The 25,073-nt window shown below is 40.9% G+C and overlaps 1 protein-coding gene across 1 annotated transcript in view; it reads right to left on the bottom strand.

Annotated features, from left to right (window-relative positions):
• The window catches only part of APOB (apolipoprotein B), a 37,282-nt gene extending 16,079 nt beyond the window's left edge, over positions 1-21,203 (bottom strand). The window contains exons 1-25 of the mRNA XM_088480285.1: positions 21,146-21,203; positions 19,799-19,837; positions 17,572-17,687; positions 17,333-17,478; positions 16,818-16,962; positions 16,152-16,307; positions 15,761-15,885; positions 15,552-15,634; positions 15,192-15,408; positions 13,174-13,401; positions 12,531-12,648; positions 12,264-12,410; positions 11,901-12,112; positions 11,368-11,608; positions 10,681-10,857; positions 10,369-10,560; positions 9,485-9,652; positions 8,811-9,022; positions 8,493-8,675; positions 7,872-7,993; positions 7,555-7,765; positions 6,306-6,481; positions 4,175-4,374; positions 3,385-3,515; positions 210-577 (exon numbers count right to left, since the gene is read on the bottom strand). Of these exons, the coding sequence (XP_088336411.1) occupies positions 210-577; positions 3,385-3,515; positions 4,175-4,374; positions 6,306-6,481; positions 7,555-7,765; positions 7,872-7,993; positions 8,493-8,675; positions 8,811-9,022; positions 9,485-9,652; positions 10,369-10,560; positions 10,681-10,857; positions 11,368-11,608; positions 11,901-12,112; positions 12,264-12,410; positions 12,531-12,648; positions 13,174-13,401; positions 15,192-15,408; positions 15,552-15,634; positions 15,761-15,885; positions 16,152-16,307; positions 16,818-16,962; positions 17,333-17,478; positions 17,572-17,687; positions 19,799-19,837; positions 21,146-21,203 (4,171 nt within the window). The remainder of the gene's footprint in view (positions 1-209; positions 578-3,384; positions 3,516-4,174; positions 4,375-6,305; positions 6,482-7,554; positions 7,766-7,871; positions 7,994-8,492; positions 8,676-8,810; positions 9,023-9,484; positions 9,653-10,368; positions 10,561-10,680; positions 10,858-11,367; positions 11,609-11,900; positions 12,113-12,263; positions 12,411-12,530; positions 12,649-13,173; positions 13,402-15,191; positions 15,409-15,551; positions 15,635-15,760; positions 15,886-16,151; positions 16,308-16,817; positions 16,963-17,332; positions 17,479-17,571; positions 17,688-19,798; positions 19,838-21,145) is intronic.
• Positions 21,204-25,073: the final 3,870 nt, after the last annotated feature.

Here is a 25,073-nt window from a genome sequence, read left to right as displayed (position 1 = left end):
AGGGGTAGGGAGAGGGGAGGGTTACCATACAGAATGACTGGTGTCGGTATCCTAACCCCGCCTCCGCCGGGATCTCGAGCCCCTGCAGCCCGTCCCCCATGCCTTATAAATAGTTTGCTTTAAATTGACTTCATAAATGGTTATTTTGTGATGATTTTATAGCAATACTTTACTAAAATAATAATAGTGACTTTAGAAGAAGAACTTACCATCAATGTTATATGACAAAATATCCACACTAGAGTCTGCTCTCATTTGATACCTAGAACTGAGCTGGTATATGTTGCTAGAAGTGTTCCCACCAGTATAAGAGGCTGACCAATTGTAGTAGTTGCTGTTTATGTTGGATGAGAGATCCAAAACTCCAATTAAGGGCACTTTGAGTTGGTAATACTCAGGAATGGTGAAGGATGGAATCTTGAATTCCTTGGGCGCGACTCTTAATCCCATCGACTCCAGTTCCAGTGAAGGTGACCATATCGTTGAAACTACCTGGTGAGATAACTTTCCACCATAGGGTAATGGGATATTGATGGTAATACTGTCTTTATTGAATTGGTATCTGATTCTTCCGTCACTGTTGGAAATGAAAAATGTTTCCCTTGTTAAGAAAGTTTTAAGCAAATATAAATGTATTCTAAACACCACAAGTATTGTGCTATATTCCAGAGAATGGAGAGCTGTGTAATTTTGCCTTTTTTATTACACTGACTCAGACAACTCAGAAGTTTCTTACAGCACACTGCCATATTTCTCTGGAAGTTCATCCCACTTCTCATGTTATTGACTTGGATCATTTAAAAATCTGCCCTGAAAGCTACACAGTGTACAGCCAAACTTTTGAACCCCCACTATCGGTTTACATATCACACAGACAATTGGAGTGGGTCATCTGTTATGTAATCTAGGCTTCTGATTGGCCACTGAGGTACTAACTGAACATGTTTTAATGTGTATTTTTTTCAACAAATGGAAGATAGCAAAGGGGGTCAGAACCTTTTTGTGTGGACCCTGTGGGGTCTTAATCAGTCTCTGGGGTATTGTTTCTGGTATCATGGGTTCTGTCTGCCAGCAGTGAAGTGATTTGCAATGAGGCTTATTATTACGTCAGTTCTTGATCAGCAATGTCTCAGACGCTATATACAATTGTATTCCCTTTTATATGGAGTGTTGTAATTTTTTGTAACATTTTTACATCAATTAGGTTGAGGCTGAGAGCTTCTATCACCAAGGAGGTAATACATCCACTTGCCCCTTCCGCACCAGTCAGCATATTGGTTGTAAGAGACACCGAGCAGGCTTAGCCAGTTCCATGGCAGGTCCAGGATTTGGATTTAAAGCACCACTTACGTGTTGGCCCTTACAGATAACTTCCTGGGCTCTCTACATAGTGCACCTATACTGGCGAGTATCTGGCTATGATACAGTCAATGTAACTACTATTAGTGTACCTACTGGAGAATTTGGATAGATTCCCTATAGCGCTGGCTGAATCTTTCAATGTATATTAATCAAGTTTTTTTATATGCTGAATTGAAGTTTAATAATTCAAAAGGCTTTTTTTCATAGTATTCAAGATCTGCTAGTGACTCTGGACATCATTCAGAGCAGCTCGCTAGGGCGCGATCGCTCGCTCCGAGCGATTTTTTCACATCTGCGCATGTGTATAATCCGCAGTGCGCATGCGCAAGTCATTCGTTGCGACCTGATTTTGGTTGATCGTAAGCCACTATCAGGTCGCTGCTCTGAGTGACAGATAGTACCGTTTGTGGGTGGTAACAGGGGAAGGTGCTTGTGAACGGAGGAGAGGTTGTGCGAACGCACGCATGTCTGACCGTCAGAACGGCATTTAATGGGTGCGCATAATTAGCAAAGTAACGTTATTGCACACGTGACTTGGTTGTTTTTTAGCCTGAACTGCTCGCAGTGCTTGGGGTAGCTTAGGTCAATCCCAAGCGCTGTGAGCAGCTCCGATGGCCCTCGATGTCCATGATTAATCAGACACTTCCCGGAGATGACGTGTGCTGCGAGTGACAGGTGGGAGGTTTTATAGTCCAGCGTATGCTAACTGCCGTCGCTCACTAAGACATAGAGGGCGTCCTTACAGAGCAAAGAGCGATCGCTTGATTTGCATACCCGGCCCATTTTTGCAAGTGAGCGATCGCATCTTGCGAGCGGCTCTGAATCAGGTCCTCTGTCTTTGCCAGCTGAGACTAATTGTAACAATATTTCAACTGTTTCTATTTCTATATCACTCAGGGCAATTTAATGTATGAGTAATGCTGGCCATACACGCTACAATTATCGGGGCGATCCACCTGATATTGGCGGATCGCCCCGATAATTGTAGCGTGTGAGGGTTAAATATTGCTCGGTCGGGCATGCCGGATTGTCCAGCATGCCCGTCCGATGCGATATTTACCAGTAATCTGTCGGCTGCATCGGGCAGTGTGTGCCCAGCCGCGGCCGACAGACAGACATTTCCTGTGTTCCTTCCTACACAAAGAACAGGGAAATGTCTCCTCCCCCGGGGGCGGAGCACGGATGTCTGCCGAATACACTGTGAGAGAAATCTCAGTGTATGCCGGCGACATCTGCGGCTGGCAGGCTGCCAGATAAAATGCCTGTTGGTCTGACAGACATTTTATCTGGCCGTGTACGCCAAGCATTACAAACATGATGGCAGTCAGTTTATGTATTGAATAAAAGTGTATTTATATGGTATTTAATACAAACCTTGGGATATTTATTTATTAATTTATTAATTTTGTATTGTATGCTAATTCAGACCCGCTCGCTAAGATGCAAACGCTCGCTGCTGCCGATGGTATGCATTGTACGCATGCGTATGCATTGCAGTGCGCATGGGTATACCTTAGCGAAAGTTCACAATGCACTTGCTCGCTGCGCATAGACAGAGTGAGTGACAGGGGAAGCCGTTTGTAGGTGGTAACAGGGACTGGCCATTAAAAACGGGGGAGTGGAGGTGCAAACGCAGGCGTGCCTGAGCATCTCAGCGGTGTTTTAGAGGTGTGCATAATTATAAGGCAGCATCATAGTACATGTCACCTGGCTTGTTATTACACTGAAGTGCTCGCAGTGCTTGCGGCAGGCTATGGTCAACCTCAAGCGCTGTGATAGCATCTGATGTTACCCAATGTACCGATGGTTACAAACACTTCTTGGACATGACGTGCACAAGTGGATGTCTTAAAACAGGCTGGTGGGTGTCTGCATACACTATGTGATCGCTCTCTAAGAAATACTGGGCGTGCCAATGCATTGCTGTGCGGTAGCCCTGCCTACGTAATTTGCATACACATCTTGCGAAAGTATGCATCTAGCGAGTGGCTCTGAATCAGGCTCTCTATTTTATGTTTTTACCTGTTTAAGAATAATTCATCTGGGAAGCCCAATCCTTGTAGATTCAGCTCCATCAATGTGGACAATTTGTTACTCAGCGTTTGTGCGTATGGACTGTTTCTTGATAGCTGTTGCAGCCACTGTTTAGTTGCCTGAAATAAAGAGAGATACGCTGTTTACATTTACAGTACTTCACACACATTGGGGTCAATCCAATTAGCTGCGAGGGGTAAGAGTTGCCGTTGCAACGGCGTTAAAATGCCATCAACGGACTGGCACCTCGCACTCGCTCTGAGCCCGAATTAGCGGAATTTTGCTTGCAGCCCTATGAAGATTCAGCGAATCCAGGCTTCCATAAATTGCGGCCATTGCCGCAATGACTCGCGCCGGCAAGATCATCGCGGCTAATAGGATTGACCCCATTGTGTATGCATGACATTATGGTACACGTGTTTACCACTTTCCAATGACGTTATTGGATGTTTGTGCCATCTTCATTTTAGGTGTAGAGCTATGTATTTTAATGTTCCCTGGATATGATGCAAAACTGCTCTGTAGTTGTATCACGGAAACAGAGCAGAGCTGTTGCATCCAAGGGCAATAAACAACTTAATTAAAGACTTTGATGTAAAACACAGAAGTAAGCCATAAAGAAAAATCAATGTATTTAGTAAACATTGCTGCATATTAAAGAGTTCTATGGTGCATAATCCCTATAACATAGGCTATGAGGCTGTAATGTGCGAAAATCAACATACATTGTCAGTTTCATTTCTGAACCTATTAATACATAAACGTTGGACAAGCTTACCACTAGGGACTGTGAACCAATATGCCGGATGGTCATGTCAGTCTGTGCCACCTTATGATCCAGTATATCATTGGCGTAACCCTTTATGGTCTCTGGGTAGTTTGAGAGGTCAGAAAGTTGAATGTCTGGTAACTTAGAGATGATCTTTTTCACGTTGCTGTTGCTGGCGGTTTTCCAGTCCACCTCCACCTTGTCGTTATCTGAATCCAAAATAAAAATGTTAAAAGTCTTAAAGACAGCGCCTCTAGAGTTTGCAGTAGTTATACAAGTGCAGACCACGAATGTGCAATATCTAGAAACAGTGTTTTATGCGTATGGTACCCAGCGGTAAGCAGAACTATTCTTGGAAATCTTCAATTCTCATAACGTGTTCCAGAAACTGGAAGAAATCAGTGAAATTCTTCACAAACTAATATAATAAGCATCTGATCACTTATCCAGAGTATGGAAGCTACTAAAAATCCTGTATCAACTTGTAACTTCAGATGAGTACCGGAACCTTGTTTCTGAGTACCGGACCCTTTCTCCGTAGAAAAATAGCACCATCTACTGTAGATAACACCACAATGAGAGGAGGCTTCTCAGAAGTCAAAGGCTATAATTACCCCACGACAGGTTATATCAAGGATCGCATTTTGGATGTGATACATCACACCACTGACCCGTGCATAGCGGCTTTTATTAATGCAGTATGGATGTAGTTTTGAGATTAAATGGCAAAAGACTTTGCACCCTTCAGCCAGCGCATGCACTAGCCATGGGGGACCATGAGAGGGAACCTATTGGTCTACAGATGGCATTGCCTACAGGGTGCAAGCTCCAGAATTTTGCTTTCCAAAGCTTTATACATATGGCACATGTGGTCACATCCCGTGGGACGGGGGAGCTGTTAGCGCCCGGCTTTGGGAGACTTACCCACTCTTCCAGGAAACCGAGTGCACCACCCGATTTTTTGGTAGCCTCCCAGCCGTCCTGGGAGAGTGGGCAAGTATGCCGCTGTGCCCATGGCTTCACAGAGTGTTCAATATGTATACAGATAGATATTCTATGTGACAAACTTATTTCCAGGACCCGATTATGGTTTGTGAGGGCTCCAGGTCAACTAACTTGTGGGGGGCCACTAGTAATTAAATTGTCAATGAGATACAGTATGCTGGTGATGTAATAAAATAATGTAATATGTAAATACTCACACCACAAATGTATTAAACATACTGTAGTGCCCCCAGTACACATTACACCACACAGAGGACCTCATTCAGACCCGGTCGCTAGCGCTGAGCGCTCGCAATTGGGTCGATGTTTTGGTCCTGCGCACGCATGCGCAAGCCCCGGAGCGAGAGAGAAACTCTCTCGGTCCGGAGCTCACTACAAAAGGGCCGGCTGTTGATGTTGATCGACAGCTCGGCCCGTTTTGTGGGCGGGGGGGGTGGCTACACAAACGGAGGCGTTCCTGATGGAATGCTTGCCGTTTTGTGGGCGGCCGCACTGACATCAGCAGTGATGTCAGTGGGGAGTTTCCTGCTCGATCAGAGCAGGAAGCTCCCTGGGGCTTGCGGCTGCCAAGACCCAACCTTAGGGTCTCGTCGCAAGCCCCGATGGTCGCGATGGTCTTGACCATCGTGACCATCAACCTGGTCGGTCGCTAAGCTGTGGGTGGTAACCCACAGCTTAGCTAGCTACAAGGAGGCCGCACTAAAAAACAGAAGCGGCCGCCCTCATTCAGAACGAGCGCTCGCTTCTTGCGAGCGCCTGTGAATGAGGGCCAGAGACCCCAGTTCACATATGACACATTGCCCCTCCCCCATGCTGGTGATGTAGCTATATGTGGGAGCACAGCCAGTGTGTGGGGCCCCCTGGGCTATTTTCCTGGTTGCCCTGTTGGTAATCCGGTTCTATATATTTCTATATGTATCATGAGTATCTTCTGTTCTTGCAAGCCTATAAAACATTTACATATACAGTTGCGGATGTTAATAATGTCTTTGTCATATACCCATAATGGCGTGCATGCCTGAAGCAATATAGCTGAAAAACCGTTGGCCTGCCTAAGGAACTGCATTCATTAATGTACAATTGCGGACCGAAAGGAATTTGAGATCGAACATTTGAATTGTTTACAGGAACCTACCATATGTGAACACGAGACTCTGTGATCCCGATAAGGCACAGATTGTGGCAGAGGACTGCAGCTGAAGTTTGTAATCACTTAGAACCTTCTTAAGGTTGGCCTCTGCGTTAGCCTCCACATGCAGCCTTGGGATGGAAAGTCCTCCGCTCAACACAGCGTCAGTACTGCCGTCATAGCTAGAAGGGGACATGGAGAGGAATAGTCGTCATTAAACTTTTAAGTGTTTCAGAGCTGATGGCACGTCTATAGGTGGAGCACAGTGTAACTAGGCGAATGTCTAGCAAACATTCTCCTGGTGTGATTAATCAGAGCGTGCTTATCTTAGCCTCTGGGTTTCCCTGGCACATCTATAAGACAATCCACATCTACAGTATATGCTGCCTGTGCTACCGTTATCAAGTTACCAGGACAAATGAACGCACTAACCAAAGCTTTGATAGCTCTCAGGAGCCGCGAGCGCATAGCTGTTTTCAGAGTCCTACTTGTGTGATATGACACCTGGGAGTGCTGTAATGCGATTACACTATATTCAAATGCCATTTGCTGTGTTATAATTACACAGGCTATCTAATCCTGCAGTCCCTTCTCTCATGCTATAACTACCAAAAATGTGTTGCTTTCTCATATTTATAGCTACTGTACTTTTGTGCTATAAACTATATACATCAGTGACTGGCAACATGATACACTTCAGTGGCCCCGCGGGCCACCCTCTATCCTTCAAAAGGGCCGCACATTACCCCTAGGGGGAGATGTATCAAACCTTGGAGAGAGATAAAGTGTAGTAATTGCCTAAAGCAACCACAGCTTCAAAGAGTGTGCTAGATAAATGACAGAAGCTGATTCTCCACTTTATCTTGTTCCAAGGCTTGATACATTTCCCCCTTAAGTTGGGTACATTTAAGCGAACAGTCAATATATCCGTGAGTATCGGTGGCCTGTACACTTGCTGCAAGGACAGCCGGTGACTGACAGCTCAACTTGGCAGATCCATTGGCATAGTGTGTACCTAGCTCCAGTGTGCAGAGCTAATGTTAGAAAGGCTATTTATATGCAAAAATGGGTGGAGCTAAGAAAATATAGGTGGAGCCAACAATCAGGGCATGTTAGAGTAACCAATCCCTCTGTCAAATTAAAACTGTGGTTTTGCGCAATAGAATTTGTAGCTACACCGATATTCATCCTTGTAATGCCCAAGTGTAACACATTGTTATAATATAATACATAAGCAGTGTATGCTATCAATTACCTTAGCCTGCCTGTTAGAGTGACTTCGGGAATCTGTTGGTTGCTGAGTTCTGCCACAAGAGCGAATGATCTCCTGAAATCATTGGACTCATCATTGAGTCTCACGCTGGAACCAAAGTTGATGTTGGCATCTGGAATCTTCACATCGCTCGTAAGGATGATCTTGTTGCGGTTGTATCTCACGGTCACAGATGCCTCAGGTGACTTGGCACCTGGAAAACAATACATTTAATAGGGTAAGGGAATCAGATCTAAATAAAAGTAGTAAATAAAATGACACAGAACAATATGCAACAGGCATATGAGAAGGTACTGTACCTTCTGCTTGGGCAGAGACTTTCAGAGTGTCCACCAGGTCTCCTCCTTCTCTATTCAGGTTATAATTTGCAGTCAATGAATATTCTTGCACCTCCCCTGTTGGTTGAATTTCCAGCTCAAACCTTAGGAGAATTAGGACGCACCCGTTATTAGTGCAAAACATGAAGAAAACTGGTTAAAGATAAAGGGGGAAGATGTTTAAAACCTTCTAATGAGGACATGAGGACCTTAGCAACCAATCAACTTCTAGCTAATTTTTAGAATCTACTTGATAAATGATAAATAGAAGCTGATTGGTTGATATTTGCAATTTCTCCAATTCTCATCTTTTGAAGGTTTGAGTCTGTCCCAAAGTATTTTTCACAGTCAGGAAGATAATTGTTATTTAGCATTCAACTATTCTTTGCATATTTTGCTCTTTGCCTTGTAACATATGGAGAAATGTAATCATTATTGGATTATGGTGTGCCAGGATGACATTTAATTCTAGCTGTAACTGGCCAACTGTGGAGATGACAATTAGATATGTTCTATAAGGCACATATTGTATACCATACATACACATTGATCTGTGATATTGATACATTTTTACACTTTACAACCAAAAAACATATAACTCACCTGGCCTCTCCGGTGAGTGGGAAGTAGGGAGCAGCATCTATGGAACTGGCGTTAGAATATGCAATGTTCGTACAGTATTCCAGACCCGTGAACAGACGCTTGCAAAACGATTGCTCCTTTCTGTTTTCCATGATGGAAGCCATGACTTCAGTCTTCGATGCAAAGACCAAGTTAAGTTTGTTGCTAATTAGGGATAGAAGTAAAATTGTTATTTCTATCTATCTATCTATCTATCTATCTATCTATCTATCTATCTATCTATCTATCTATCTATTCATCTTTTCAATTCAAAGACCCATCTCATGTCTGTGTACTTACTTGATGCTGAAGAGTTTGGTTGGCATTGTAGGTGCAGGGATGGAGAATTTGAACTGTCCGTTGCTCACAGAGGCCCGTGCCTGAACTCCAGATTCGTGGTAAATGTTGGTATTCATCTGCACGGCATGCTTGGAAAACTTTGGAATCTGAATTCCTAACTGTGTAACAAACTCCACGGCCACGGCTGGTTTCAGGGACAGTTCTGCTTTCATCTGGAGAGGACCAAGACACATCATAAGCCTATATGTGGTCATTGCTTTCTAACTCAAAAAGTCTTTATTTAAATAATGTTATTACATTAAATATGACGTAACTAATAGTCTTTCAGCATTTAAATGTGAAAGTGCTATATGGCCTACTGATCAAGTGTTTTGTACTTGGTTTCATTTAATTGTGAGCAACATACATGGAGAGCTTCACAGTAACACTGGTCTATGGATCGGTCAAGTCTATTACCATGCGTGCTCATAGCAGGATGACGGTACGTGACTCAATCAGAATTTAAGTAAAAGTTAATGGGCTACTATGGGGCAGTTAGATAGAGGTGGGAGGAAACTTCTAAATTCAAAATGGCACCTTGCATCTTGTTTACAAAGATTTGGATGCGATAAAGTTTGCACTAGTTTTAGTTTTATTCTTTTCAGTTATAAAGTGAAGCAGAATTGAATACTTACATTTTTCATCCCAAATTTCATTCCAGACTTTGTTCCTGGAGTAATTATTCCAGACAAAGATACTTGGAGCTGGAGACCTGATCCGGTTGGAAGGTAGAATTGGTTGTCCAGGAAGATGTAGTGGGCAAAGAGATCAGTTTCCCCACCATTGGAAAAGGTTTGCATGATCTAAAATGGTAGGTACAATGATACAAGGTTAAACTAAATACATGTCATGAGTCAAGCACCCTGGCACAGTCTCACAATGTTAAATACTAAATGTGCCTGTGAATGTTTGCAGTTTGCAGGTGCAAGTTTGTCATAGAGGAGGTAGTTATACCCTTACCCCAAAATCCATGATATGAGGAGTCAGAGGGGTATATTTACTAAAGTGTGGGTTTTTAGAATTGGAAATGTTGCCCATAGCAACCAATCAGATTCTACTTATCATTTATCTAACACTTTCTAGAAGCTAATAACTAGAGTCTGGTTGCTAAAGGCAACATCTCCACTTCTAAAACCAGCATTTTAGTAAATATAGCCCAGAGTCTTAAATAAAGAGGTAACCGAATACTAATATTGCTCTACATTGCCATCTACTTCCAAATATGGTACTACAGCATTCTGGCTCCAGTATCTGTAGTGAATGCCTGTCTTGTCTTATTATGCATCTTGTTTTTAGTGACACACCGAAAATAGACTAGTAAACTCTAATTCACAAATGTATATAGTTGTGTAATATTGTTTTTCCTTCCTTCCTACTATTACAGGATTTTATTGGGACAAGGACCTCTTGTCTCAAGTGAAAAGAAAAGTCATGTCATACATCCCATCTTGTTTACCCTTGTTGGCTCTACAGTACAATTTACAAACACTACTAGATCCACTCATATTATCGGTGATACCTGTGCTGGCAGCTGCTGTGATGATTGGAAGCTTTTCACCAAGATATTCCCCAGCATTTTGAAGTCACTCAGTTTAATGTATCCCAATTCTTTCCCGAGGATTTCCAGGTATGCCTTGGCTTCTGGAGCATCGCTAGATCTCACTTCCTTAACCAGCTTTTCAACGTTCATTATGAATGCCTTTTTAAGATTCTATAATACAATCATTACATATGTGTAACAGTTTATGTTAAAACTATAGAGATCTGCATTCATAGAGACTCTAAATATAGATCCGTGCTTGGCAGTTTTCGGCATAGCCTTCACACTTACCTCATTCTGGCTATCTTGCCTGGAGACCCCGAACCACTTGTACAAAACCTCGGTGACTTTGTCTGGAACTTTGCCATCCACCCAATACAATGCCTTTGTGGCGCAGTCAGGGAAAAATCCACCTGTCCCAAACAAGGCATCTAGCGTTGGCTCAAAGTTCTTTCCTTCAATGTTGACCTGTATAAAAAAAATAAAACCCAATTGTATCAATTCAGTCTCAGTTTTTACCAATAATGTAGATATTGTTAAATGCCAAATGCACTTATCATAGTTACCAATGGACCTTTCCATAACTATCCCTAATTCAGTCATGCAGATTGAGTGTACAGGTGGCCCTACAAGGTGGCTGTTGGTAATTTTAGTCTACTACTGGCCATCTTGAGTGATCTTCTGAAGCTTCAAGAGGTAAGCATTTGCTGTATGGACCTACTGATATTATTCACTTACAATTATTTAATTGACTACATGCTGGTCTAACCTCTCACACTTCAATCGTGGACACCAGGAATTGACTGAGCTAAAATATTCTGGTTTGTTGTTAACATTCTAATGTTCTAATTGTCTCTAAGTTTTTAACCTGGTCTTTTTGTTTTCCTGCTTGTCTGTGTGTCCCTAGTTTTCAAAAATAAGTCAAACTCACTCCAAAACAGGACAACACTAGTTGAATAAAAAAAAATATTTATATACCCCAAACATATCCACAGATTTCCCAAACATGTTCAGCGTGGCTTCCAACATGGCTTCCTTAGGCATGTAGCCAGTAGAATCATAGATTATGTTTCCTTCCACTTTGGCTCCCAATTTGTCACCGAAGCCTGGAACATCCAACGTCTTGGAGATTTGGAAATTGTGAGAGAATTTTGTAAAGTCACTGACAATAGCTGGCACACCGCTTGACTTGAGGGATTCCTCCACTTTACCTTTCAACCTGCAAGATAAAATAGATCAACAAGTCAGGATGTATTACCCAGTACATTAAATTCATACATTAATTGTGAACGATGGTGGTAACGGGTCATGTGAAATTCGCTAGAGCTTTGCAGTTCATTTGCTCATCTGTGTCAGGTCCAGGCAGTATGGACCTGACAATTAATTTAAGAAGAATTTTCAGTTTTTTCTAAATGGCCTTCAAGCATCAAAATTTTGCATAGCCAATAAGAAATTTGGAATTCACTCTACAGAAAATACTTGAGAAATATTTGCCTGAATTATTTACTTACTCTTGAGTTTCTGGTTCCTGAGAGTTCAGAATGTTAACAATGTGAGAGGCTATGAAGTTCTTCACTTGGTCACTGTCGTCTTTTTTGAGAGTTCTTATGACTTTGCGGAGGTCTGACGGTGAGGGACCTCTCATGAGTAAGAGGTAGGCCGCCAACCTCTTTTGGACTGGAGAATTATTGTTTTGGAAGATCTGGACAAGTTCCCTTCGAACCTGGAAGAAAATTGGGAAAGTTAATGATTAATATGCAGTAGTTGCCTGCACAATGGGGTGCTAGGAATTTTGATAATCGGTAGCGGACACTTTTATTTTTTTTTAAGACCTAACCAACCTGCCAATGAATTGCTAAGGTACAGTAACTTACTTCATCTGTCATGGACATTTTGCGAAGCGCCTGGACAGCTGCCTTCTGAACATCGAGCGATGTTTCTTGACCCGTAGCACATTTCATAACTGCGGACTTGATCTGTGGATTGGCTTCTTCTAAGACGTTCCCCATGATCCCAATAGCCTGAAGAGCAAGAAAAAAAAACATACCGACAGTATGAGACGCTACTAGTCAAGAGAATATATTGCAAATTAAGATTCGTTGTAGTCAAATTTCATTCCGTTGACTATATCTCTGGAATACCTTAAGGGTTAGAAAGGTCTTGTCTTGATCTCCAGTACATTCATTGTCAATGAGAGATGACATGAAATCGGCCACATCCTTTAGCTCAGGAGTGATGGTTCTTCTGCCTTCATAGAAGCTGGTAACATACAAAATTAAGAAATATGAGATAGACAATAGCTATAGACTCCAAATATATTTCACAATGTTTAGTTTGGGAGTAACATTAATATTGATTACTTATTATTCCGTTCCGTCTTACTCTTGTGCTTAATATACTGCAGTAATGCTTGTATTTTGTTAATGCAAATTTTTACAAATTTGTTAATTAATTTAAAATAATGCATCACAAAACAATATTAGTACTAATATTATAATCAACGGGAATAGCTAGTTAACGGTTGTGTATGTGTAGAATAGATAGGCCTTTTGTTTGAATTAGCAGCCAGGGAAACAAAATAATTCAATTGTTCTAGAACTTCGTAAATTAAGAATTGTTGTAGAGTGTTCCTAAATTTTTAAGTTGTGCAAAACATTTTAACATGATTAGAGTGTGCTGTTTCTATCCAGAGTCTCTATACAGTACCTTCAATGATGGAGATATATGTGATTTTATTATACCGTATTTATCTCTTGTTTATGTTAGTTTGCAGAACATACTCACTTGTTTACAGTGTGGCTCAATGCGTAAAATGAAGCTCTGCTTTGCTGATACTGGGCCATATTCAAAAGTTCCCGGACGCGCTTGGTGCACGGTGAAGGCAAAAGCCCCAGAGCGTACGTAACTGTGTCGGTCAACACGGGTGAAATATTCCCAGTCCGCAGCACCTGAAGTATACCTCCGAAGCATTCAGGAGTCCCGCACTGGGTCAATGCTTGCAGCGCAATTGGGCTGGATTAATAATTAAAATATATATTTTTTTTAAATAGTGAACATAAGAATACTCAACATAACATTTTAAACAGTACAAACATATATTTAGTTTATGGATAAAAAAATAACTCTACAATACACTAAACACTTATCTAACAAATGTTCAAAATGTTAGCCTGTCATAATAGGTTTTCCGTAGCATAATGAAATGGTGACATCTTGTGGTGATACTCAAAACTTAATAATTGGTTAACTATAAAATGCACCTGAACAGAATATTTATTTATTTAGTAGGGGCGGACGGGGCGGTGTCAAAAGTGCACAATAGATCCCTAAATAAGCAATATCCATATGAAGCCACAGATGTCGGACAGTCCTGCATATTAAAAATCTGCCTAAAACAGGGTACATTTTAGATGCGCTCTGCTATACGCAATATATAAGCAACAGTTAGGTATAAAATAGGAGCATGTTTAGATTTTAGATTTACCCTTCATCCAAAAAAATAGGCCCTCATTCAGAGCCGCTCGCAAAAAGCGAGCGCTCGCTCTGAATGGGGGCGGCCGCTGTTGTTTTAAAAGTCGGCCTACTGGCCACTCACTAAGCTGTGGGTGACCACCCACAGCTTTAGCGAGTGACCAGGTGATGGTCGCGATGGTCTCGACCATCTCGACCATCGGGGCTTGCGACAAGACCCTTGCGGTAGGGTCTTGTCTACAACAGAGCTAACAGAGCAGGAAGCACCCTACTGACATCACTGTTGATGTCAGTAGAGCCGCCTACAAATGGCAGGCGTTCCTTCAGGAATGCCTCCATTTGTCTGGCCACCCCCCCGCCTACAAAATGGTGTGAGCTGTCGATCAACATCGACAGCCGCCCCTTTTGTAGTGACCCCCGGAGCGAGTGAATTTGTCACTCGCTCCGGGGATTGCGCACGTGCACTGCGAGTGCTGCGTGTGCGCAGGCCCTCACCATCGACCCGCTTGCAAGCGCATAGCGCTTGTGAGCGGGTCTGAATGACGGCAATAGTCTTCAAAGATGGACATCCTTGCAGAGCAAATATATGCTTCAGGACCAGAACAGGCAACCGCGCCTCGTCAACCACTGTGGGTCAGCAAGTTCTAGTATATATGGGGTAAACAAGGGGGCGATGGAACTTGGTAGTTTCATAACAGAAGGAGCGCCACACTTTGCCTATATATGCCTTGCACTACAGGGGCGTTTTAATGCACGAGGGTGGTCTGTGCGCAAATGTTACGGAAACCTCCTGACTGAAAATATGGTGCATGCGCAGAATATATGGCGCAATGCCTGAGTCTTCTCTACCTTCCGTGCATGTACTGTACCATATTTCCGGTGAAATCACCAGAAACATGGGGGGGGGTTGATGTACCAAGCAGTAGAGATTACTGAACCAGTGGAGATGTTGGCCATAGTAACCAATCAGCTTCTACCTATCATTTTATAAAATGTACTTGATAAATGCTACCTCAAAGCTGATTGGTTGCTATAGGCAACTTCTCCATTGGTCCACTTCTCTACTCTTTTCACTGCTTGATACATCAACCCCAGGGTGTGAGCCGCCACCACATAAGACATTGCAATGGGTGCTGGGTGGCTGTCGTTGCCCGCACTCCCTGTTTTCGAATTATGGGCCCATGTGCATTGCACACCCTGTGCCTATTATAGATTGGCCACTGTTGCAGTGTATTCAGACATGGCAATGTACTAAAATGATCAGAGCGATACAGACAGAGCTGTTTTGCTTCCCTGAGAATAATTTGTCACTGCCCTCATACTGTAGTTACCTTGACAGCTGTGTCAGTCTGGGCACTAGAGGACCAAGAGTCTCATTGCTCAGTCCCCTCAGCGCGGTCACCAGTTTGTGGAACAGGTTTGCTCTCTGCTGATTCTGCTCTGATGTTGACATTTTCTGCAATTCCATGAGGTTTTCCAGCACGTCATCCTCATTGGTAGAAAGGTGCTCTGCCGCCTCTAAAGCCAGGCCGGTGACCAGTAGCGAGTCTGAGGAAGAAGCATGGACATGTGTCACATCGACAGGAATGAGGCACCCCTGGCTCTCTCTCCACGGTCACCCATGTAGGCTCCACCTACTTGTTAACACAGTGATATAATGACCATATTACATAGTAACAAGGGACCCGCACCTGCAAATTCTCTGTTGTTGGTTTTGGACACAGATTCCAGCTTCAGTGTTTGGGTCACTTTTGCCATCATACCGTACTGATTCCTGTAATAGCAAAAATATAAAGTGAGTGCCTAAAAGCCGATATACAGTACAGTCATTTCCATGCTAGAATAGTCTCCAGTTTATTTCTGAAAGAAAGAAGTCGGCTTGATGTTACATAAAACTCACTTGTGAGAGAAGGGGAGGAAGAGGTGAGTTTCTACGCAGGATGCGTCTCTCACGTGCCTCATCTTCGGTTCCAGCGTGTACTGACATGACTGGCTGCTACTGAGCAGTGTGGATAACGGTGCATTCTGAGGAAACAGTTTTATATATGTATTAAATCATGTAATCATACTATATAGTATATAGTATACCGGCACTCAGGTACAGTTCAGCATATACCGGCACTCAGGTACAGTTCAGCGTATAACGGCACTCAGGTACAGTTCAGCGTAATTCCGGTGCCTTTCCCAAAGTAATGTATTGGTTGCAAAGTGGATGGCACTCACTTTGCAACCAATATATATAAAATTAACATAAGCTTCCCGTAACAAAGGTCAAAGCCTACTGTACTTACCATTCCCTTAAACAGAGCAACGGGGCTAACATAGTCCCTAAATGGTGCAAACTGATTACACGTTTTCAGATTTCGCTTAATTGTAATGTCAGTAGCGGCGGCTCCTTTTTTGTCTGTAACACTGATTTGACTGGAGCATTTCCCATACACAGTATCCTGAAAAAAAAGATGAAAACAATAAAGTGAATATACTTAATATGTATTTTAATGATTAATAGACGCCAGAGCCGTAACTAGACTTTTTGGTGCCCTGTGCCAGAGAGAGCATTGCCCCCCCACCCCATTTTTTTAAAACAGGGACATAAGATAGGGCACCTGAAAAAGGGCCATGGCCTCATGGGGAAGGGCCAGGGAAGAGATAGGGGTACTCCTGGGGCAGTCAGGAGATGCTGGGGATAAAAGAAAAGGAAGCTACGAGTGAGAATGATAATAAACAGAGACATTGACAGGCCTGAACAGCGCCCCCTGCCCTGCTGCGCCATGTGCCATGGCACAGGTCGCACTACCCTAGTTACAGCCCTGATAGATGCTGTACTTAAGGCAAACTTGCATGGGACATGACAGCTTCCAGAATGCGCTCCTTGCATACAGAGGGCAAGCAGGCATGTTGCACTGAGAGTCGTAGACTAACCATATACTGTATGACATAACACCATATGGACTTACTATGTTACTGGTCTCCTTGGTCTCATCAGGAACAAGCAGCGATGAAATAATTCCTCTCTTCATGTTTAATACATTCACAGGCTCCTCATTGTGTGGATATAAAATGACCTGCTTTCCTTCAATAACACTGAAATTCACTTCATACCTGAACAACGACATTGATAAACATTATTAATGTATAGTATAAAGCAGATTTAGGCCAGGGTGTGGTTGTCTAGTTGCTGTGGAACTACAAGTTCCAGCAGGCCCTCATTTATTTTTTTCTACTCTGGGTATGCATATCAGTTTGTTATCTTTCTAAATGAATGGGCATTATTGTTATGTACAATGTGAACAAAAGGCACCATGTTGTCTTAAACTGAACCAGTGCCAAGACATGCTGAGACTTGCAGTTCCCCCAACTGAATGATTTCTGGTCATGTAGAGAGTAGTAGATGGAAAACCTGCTGTTTCCTGTCCATCAGAACGTCTCGCTGCCAGCACTAGCACCTATGTTAAACATGAGGTCCACTTACTTGGACATAGCATTGGCGAAATCTTCGGAGTTCTTCGCCTTCTTGAAGAGCGATCTGCCTTCGGAGTCCACGCCAAACACCTCTCGCAGGGTGCACTGGCTTATCCTCAGGATGAAATTACATGGCTGCGGAACTTCCAACTCCACCTGTTGTAACCAACAAACACGTTTTCATACCAGTCTCAATGCCCAATTATATGATTATGTTTATGTATGGCCTGGTCCTCTCCAACAATTTACCTTGCAGTTAAAACTAGATCCACTCTGCGCGTCAGCTGTGCCTGTCACTCCGCTGGACGTACCAGCCTCATAATTGTATATATATTTCTTAAAATGTTTGAATTTTGTTGCGTCTCCTGAAAATATAGATATGTACATTAAATGAATATTCCAGTTTATTTTATTTACTCTACTATTTGTTCCAGATGTATTAGAATTATTACAATTGTATTAGAATGACACTAAATTGTAAATTAAAATAGCGTCATTGACCTGCTAAAGCCAACTTTCATTGGCCTTGCAGGGGTCTATCTTTAGGGCTGAACAAGATAAAAGTAATCTTATTTTCTTTTTGCATCCAAAATAAAAATGTCCCTGGGACACAGCATATAATTTTCACATTTTGGCTCAGCGACAGACTTCTATGGTTATATTATAAACCCCTTCACTATTAGAGAGGTTATGCATTCATTTATACGAATAAATGTTAATAAACATAAATGCTAATACATTTGTTTAATTTCATTTTGCATTTATTTTCATTGTGTCATATATGGATTTCACATCCTTTTTTTCTGTATCTAACTTTGCACTGAAAAAAAAAAGGTAATTCATAAAAATACACATATGGATATATTCAACAGAAGGTGAAATTTTGAAAAACCCTGTGGTGCGGGGTATTTCCACAGTTGCAAGGTTTTTACTATTCAATTGCCTGGTAGAAAATCAGTCGCTGGAAATTCTATAGGAATGACCATGGCTATTTTCTCACAGCCCCAGAGCAGGTCTAATAAAATTAAAAATCCCTATTTTTAACTTAAAATTTCGGAGACCACTTCAGAACCCCTTGGACACCCCCCTAATGACTAATTAGGCAACTGGAAATTTTCGGTTAACCTGAGTGATCCAATAATTACAAGTGATTGTTGGTTATTAAAACTAAAAATTGGCCTCAAATTAACCAAAATTTATATTTTTTGCTAATTTTTGCACCCCATATTTACTTAAAGCATTTATTTAAATGAAAAAAATTGTTGTATTAATTATTATCTTCTTTTTTATATTTAATTTTTTTTATTTGGCCTAACTAAAAGTAACCCAAAATCACCTTTTTTTCTACTTTTATTTTGCATTTTGTGTTTTATTCATTTCTAATAAAATGGAAAAGTTTACTGTTTTAATTTTTTTTTTTACTTTAAAATAAATAAATGCAGAAATCAGCAATATTATACATTTTTAAAAAACAATATATTTTTCTTTGGGACAGTAATAACCATTATTATGGTTTTCCAATATGTTTAAAAAAAGTTTTAGGGTGCAAGCTGTTCCCCATTTTTATTTTTAATTACCTTGTGGCAAATATTTTTCTATTGGATACCGCAGGTATCAGGAGTGTGCCTAACGAAGGTAATAGAAAATTGGTCGCAATGCTCACGTAAATGTTTGCGGTGACAACCTTGCCTGCAATTGGATATTCCCAATATTATTGATAAATGTAAAAAAAAATCAAAAGTATATTTTATTAATTCTGTATGATTTATTAAAGTTAAATATCAAAAATACACCAATCAACTTGAAAACTTGTTAGATTACATTTAATCCCCTTAAAATGAATAATTTCTCAGTCCTTTGGTCCAGTTTTGTTTCATTGCAATATATCAAAATTACACTAGAGGGCGCTATTATCCTTATGTTAGACAGGTTTTGCTAGTGGTCATTTGAAAAGAACATTAAATACTTTGTTCTCTAAAGAACAACATGTATCATTTCCAATGAGCGGCAAATGGCCTTCAATACAAAGGTTAAACACACAGTACACATTTCATGATCCCTGGAAAGATTATCAGCAATAAATAATTATCCACACTGATATGACAGGTATGAAGTCAGTTTTCGTGTCTGCTGTTTATCCTGTTGACCAGTAGTTAGGTAACATAACATAGTCCAATCTCAAAAACATATAGCAATTCTCAGCAATTCTGTCGCAACACTGGAAAATACCACAGCTATTCAACCCTATCACTACCCAAGAGCTAAAGAAAATGGGGGGATGAATTAGTTTTATTTTTTATTTTCCTTGCATGGACTGATACACCTCAATTGATTCACCCAAACTTTTTTTTATAACAGATTGTTTTGTAAACCGTAATTATTTCCTCTAAATCTGCATAAACAGAATCATTATATAGAAAACACATACACAAAATAATTCTATAGAGTATAAAGAAATAGAATATATTGGTCTTACGGGAGCATCTTGTATTCTGGCTCTCTGTTCCATCTTCCTCTGAAAAACATAATAACAAGAGCGCTCTCAAATTGCGTGCAGGAACAGACCCTTAGCATACAGAGCACCATATAAAAATATTAGATTTTCTGTTTAACGATAATTGCCAATGTTTATATTCGGATAGAAAAACACTCTGTGCTCTTTTATAACAAACTACAAGCCAAATATTAGTTAAAAATTAAAACTTATCCCAAATGGACATGTGTATAAATGATTTATTAAACCTATTGTAATGTACACACTAATGTAAATATGATAAGGAGGTTTCTTTGTAGCCTACAGACAGTTGCTGTGTCATTCCAAAGGGACATAAACACATCAGACTGCTGCCAACCAGTAACAAAGTATACATAACAAATTTCTTCCATCTGTAAGTACAATGCAGGTGTCTTAGGTACACACATCTGCAAATATATGATAAGCCATCCGCCACTTCATAACGCTGCTGCTATTTTACTAATGAACAGGCGCACAGTCTTTGTACATGGCAATTATAACAACTGATAGTAAAATACACAGTTTATGTGGCTATACTGTAATAGTATGGAATACACCAGCATAAGATTGGAAATCCAAAAAAATAAATAATGACAAAAACATTAATCTGACAGCAATAATAAATTTCAAGGTACATGTTCAAAACTTTAACACTACTGGATTATTATTATTATTATTATTATTATTATTAGTATTATTATTAAATAATAATAATAATAATAATAATAATAATAATAATAATAATAATAATAATAATAAAAATTATTATTATTATTAGTAGTAGTAGTAGTAGTAGTAGTAAACACACACACCTACAGTACATATATATGGATAGATACACACACACATATCTTTTGAAAAACTTTCTTGTTTTAGTATGTTCCTATAAGGAATATGTAATACTGTACAATATAGTCAGAATCTTAGGTATGGTGTAAATCACAAAATGTTTAATAAATCAGTAGCATAACTGCATTAAAACAAATCTGATAACAGCCACAAAAAATCATGTTAAGATTTACCAATTGCAAAACATCAATAGATAAATACAATATTATTCCTCACAAAACTGCTATTTTCCTTACTAAATATTTAATGGCAATCTAGAGCGCAATTTAATAAGCTGGCGCTGTATAAGTGATTGTTAATAAATATATCCACTTTTAATCTATGTCAGGCACGCCAGCTGGCAGCAGTAGCCACCACTCCTCACAGTAGCTATGTAACCAACGGTAAGTACGTCTGGTGCTCCCTGTAGCGTTGTTCCCCTAGGATAGCCAATACCTCACATAGTGACCCAGTACTTACGGGCAAAGGTGCAACTGCTGGCAAACAGCACGAGGAGCAAAAGCGTCCTACTGCCCATGATGAGCTATGCCAGCTCTCAGGAGCTCCGTGCCTCCTTCTCTGCCAGTCTTGGCTTCTCTGCTTTGTTAGAGGGAGAGAATGAGCCTCTTGCCTTGGACCTGAATTTATATAGCCAGGAAAACCAGCTGAGTTATTGTGTTTAGAAGTTCAGAGCGAATTGCAAAAGGTCCAAAGGGTAAAGTTTTGCCTGTGAGATTAGTGATGACCTGGGCCTGGAGCTGGAAAAACAGCAGGATAGGAGTGATAATAGCATAAGGATCCTAGAGTACACCTGTATTTCATTATTGCACTACATAATTACATATACAGGAAAAGTACTTTTTAAAGGGACTGGTCACAATTTAAAATTAATTTTAACTAAATACTTCCCTCCTCCCATGTAATATAATACCTTGGACTATTGCTGTTAGCCGGGATACTCCAACTGGACGTACAGGGGCTGGTACAAAGTTCCACGCAGCTCAGTTTTGTGGACAGGCCTTGTGATTTGTAGCACTGTGCATTCTCCGTGTCCGATGATACACACTAATGCGCAACTGCCGGCGATTTTGAGTCATGGGCAGTTCAGTGACATCTCCACTTTGTAGCAGACTGGGCGTATTTGGGTGGTAGCATGGCGTTCGCACATAGGCCAAGTGCCTCAGTTCATGTCATGGGCGTGTAAGCAAAATAATAGGGCGTACTGATTTTGGATGGATCTTTTGCCCCAGCTATAGGGATAGTGCAAAGAGCTCGCTGATAGTGAACGGCCACATCCATAAGGGTAAGTTTAGGGGCAGTGTGGCCGCATACAGACGAGTATCAGCATTTATTTACGTACACGCAGTGGGCCCCACTTGCGATCATCTTCCGTGCAACTCTGCACAAGCCCCCAATCTACAGACATCAGTGACTGGAGCATTTATAAATGGGACAGGATGTAAGGGAACACACTAATACCCTTTCCACCTTAACTGCTCTGGAACTACTCCACCCTCTATTTAAAATACTGAGGGCCCCATTTACCAACGAAGCTAAACACCAGCGGCATTTTTCGTTTTAGTATTGCAGTGATACAAACGAAAATGCCATTGGTATTTATCAATACTGACCCCTCCGGCGAGGTCCAGGTAAATCCTCCTCGTCGCCGACATTCCGTCTGCGCATGTGCATGGCACTTTAACCCGGCGGGGTCCCGGAAGTGCTTGGAAGGCTTTTCTGTAGCCAGAGAGGCACGTTGGGACCCCATTGCCGGCAATGGGGGCCGCATTGCTCTCGCCAGCTAAAGATGGCGAGGGCGATGCAGTGACAAACAGTGCTAATCTTTAATTACCGCTGTTTGATGAGTACAGAATGGATGACATAACCAGGTTTATGTGCAGTGCTTCTGCTGAACACACTGAGGATGGAGTCTACTTGAAACTTCTATTTTGGCCCAAGTTTGCTTCATTTACGATCGTGTTTGCAAGTATGATTCATGCTAAATCCCTGTGGAAAGTACTTGCGAGTTGTTCCGATGATGCATTGACAATGTATATGTGTGTTTGGCTGTTTTGTGTATCGAATCGTGTTTTTACACCCGTGTTTGTCTTTCGTACATCTCCGTGTTTGAAAATCAGGCAAAACACACCCGGGAGTGCAATCTCGGACAGACACGATTCTTAGTAAATATACCCTTAACTGTCATTTCATAGACTGTGCTACGTACATGACAGTTAGAAGCTGATTGGTTGCTATGGACTATTGGTTGCTATGGACATCTTCTCCACTTTATCTCTCTTCAAGGCTTATACGTTTCCCCCCAACGCTTAATAATTTTCCCTTGAGTGAGGTACTTAAATTCAAGATATTCCTTATGGAATTCTGAATCCATTGACTGTTTCCAATATCAAATTCCTTCAGTTCATTCCTGTCAATTTTTAATGTATACCCAGCTTTGGATGTTTGGCAAGATGATTGGCAGAGAATGATTGGCAAAGATTTGGCTTGGCTAAACTGTGCCACATTATAACTGATGAACACTCACCACCGGGCCCCATGGTGCCAGCGCGGACTGCCATGGTGTTAGGTACATCCCGGTTAGTGTAGTAAATAGATCCAAAAACTAATAAATGAATACAGGATTTTGGGAGCAAATCCGATATTTACACAGTTGAGCAATTATTGGTAAACTGTTCATGCATCTAAAGGCGCACATTCACTACCTATTTAAACAGAGCGATTGAACATTAACAACATTGTTATCATTCAATTGCTCGCTAATCAGGCACAAATCGGACAGGCAAATTTGGAAATGACCAGCTACGCACGCTCCCGCTGGCCGTTTCCAACATCAATCATCGCTCGAACATGCCGGTCAATCTGCCGATAACGACAGATTTGCCATGTTTGGGGATGATGGTGGGTGCCTACACTGAACGATATATCGTTCAGTGTGGGCACTGCACAGTACAATGAACGACTGAACGATAACGATATCATTATCGTTCAGTCTTTTAATTGTTGCCTAGTGGATGTGCCCCTTAAAGCCGCAGGTGGGTGTTTGAATACATTCCTTGGCGTCTGCGACATTTACATATTTTTGTACAGCTGCAGCTTACGGTATCACAGTTGCAATGGTATAAGCGTACATCTCTCAGTCAGGCCCCATGTTATTCATTTTATAATAACTACCCAATTATAATCCAGGGCACAATACAAATATGTACAAATGAAAAGACATTAATACTAACTGTATGCTGGAAGAAAAATGATATGCTGGTAAAATCACTTCAAGTATGCAATCACCATATGGTCAATATAAATATATCAGAAAGGTGTGTAGCAATTTAGCAATGAGAGCATAATAATAATAATAATAATAATAATAATAATAATAATAATAATAGTAATACCAATAATAATAATAATAATAATAACAATAGTAATACCAATAATAATAATAAGAATGCTAGTAATACCAATAATAATAATAATAATAATAATAATAATAATAATAATAATAATGATAGTAATACCAATAATAATAATAATAATAATAATAATAATAATAGTAATACCAATAATAATGATACATTAAAGAAACCTACTAAAATATAGCCATATTCAAATGGAATATTAGAAAAATATTTGCATATATATATAAACAAATCACTCTAGCTGCACTCCTCTCCAACCAATATATTCAAAAGTGCAGGTGCCTTCACATAAACCTCCAAATGGATGGATTACGATATGTAACAACACAGCAGGCGGCACTCATTGCAATAATGTAAACAGAAGACCAATTACGCGTACTTGGTCTTATGTATATATATATATATATATATATATGTATATATATGAAGAACATATACACACATCATATGCACAATTTCAACTAATGCTAAACAGCGTGATCTCATCACTTCTGTTAATGACAGCTATCTCGGTGTGTTACAGTATTCATTAACATACATGTGAATATTTGCCAGCACTAGCTTCCCTTAGTAGACCTTACACTAGACAGATAAGAGCTGATTGCTATGTGATTGTAGTGGGCTATTTTGCACTCACTGGAACGGATACAGAGCGAGCACTACGTCACGTTTTGTAACTATCTTGCGTTATTTTCCTCTGTGTATGCTCAGAAAACAAACATTAGCATATGCACCTATCCTGACTTCAGGGCCAGATTGTGGGCCACATGGGCCTGGAGCTTAACATTATCAAGGGCCTATTATGAGAAGCAGAGGAGGTGTGACCAGCAGTGACGTGCGGTGAGGTCAATGGCTGCGGAGGCACACATGGAGATGGGTCTGAGTCATACTTGCCTACCCTCCCGATTTGGTCGGGAGCCTCCCGAAAATCGGGTGCCGCTCCCGACCTCCCGGGAAGGCAGGCAATCCTC

The sequence above is a fragment of the Taudactylus pleione genome, unplaced genomic scaffold, assembly GCF_031769625.1.
Source record: "Taudactylus pleione unplaced genomic scaffold, aTauple2 ptg000252l, whole genome shotgun sequence".
Lineage (NCBI taxonomy): Eukaryota > Metazoa > Chordata > Amphibia > Anura > Myobatrachidae > Taudactylus > Taudactylus pleione.
Note: the sequence above shows the minus strand (reverse complement) of the source record. Positions and strands in the feature narration are given on the sequence as shown.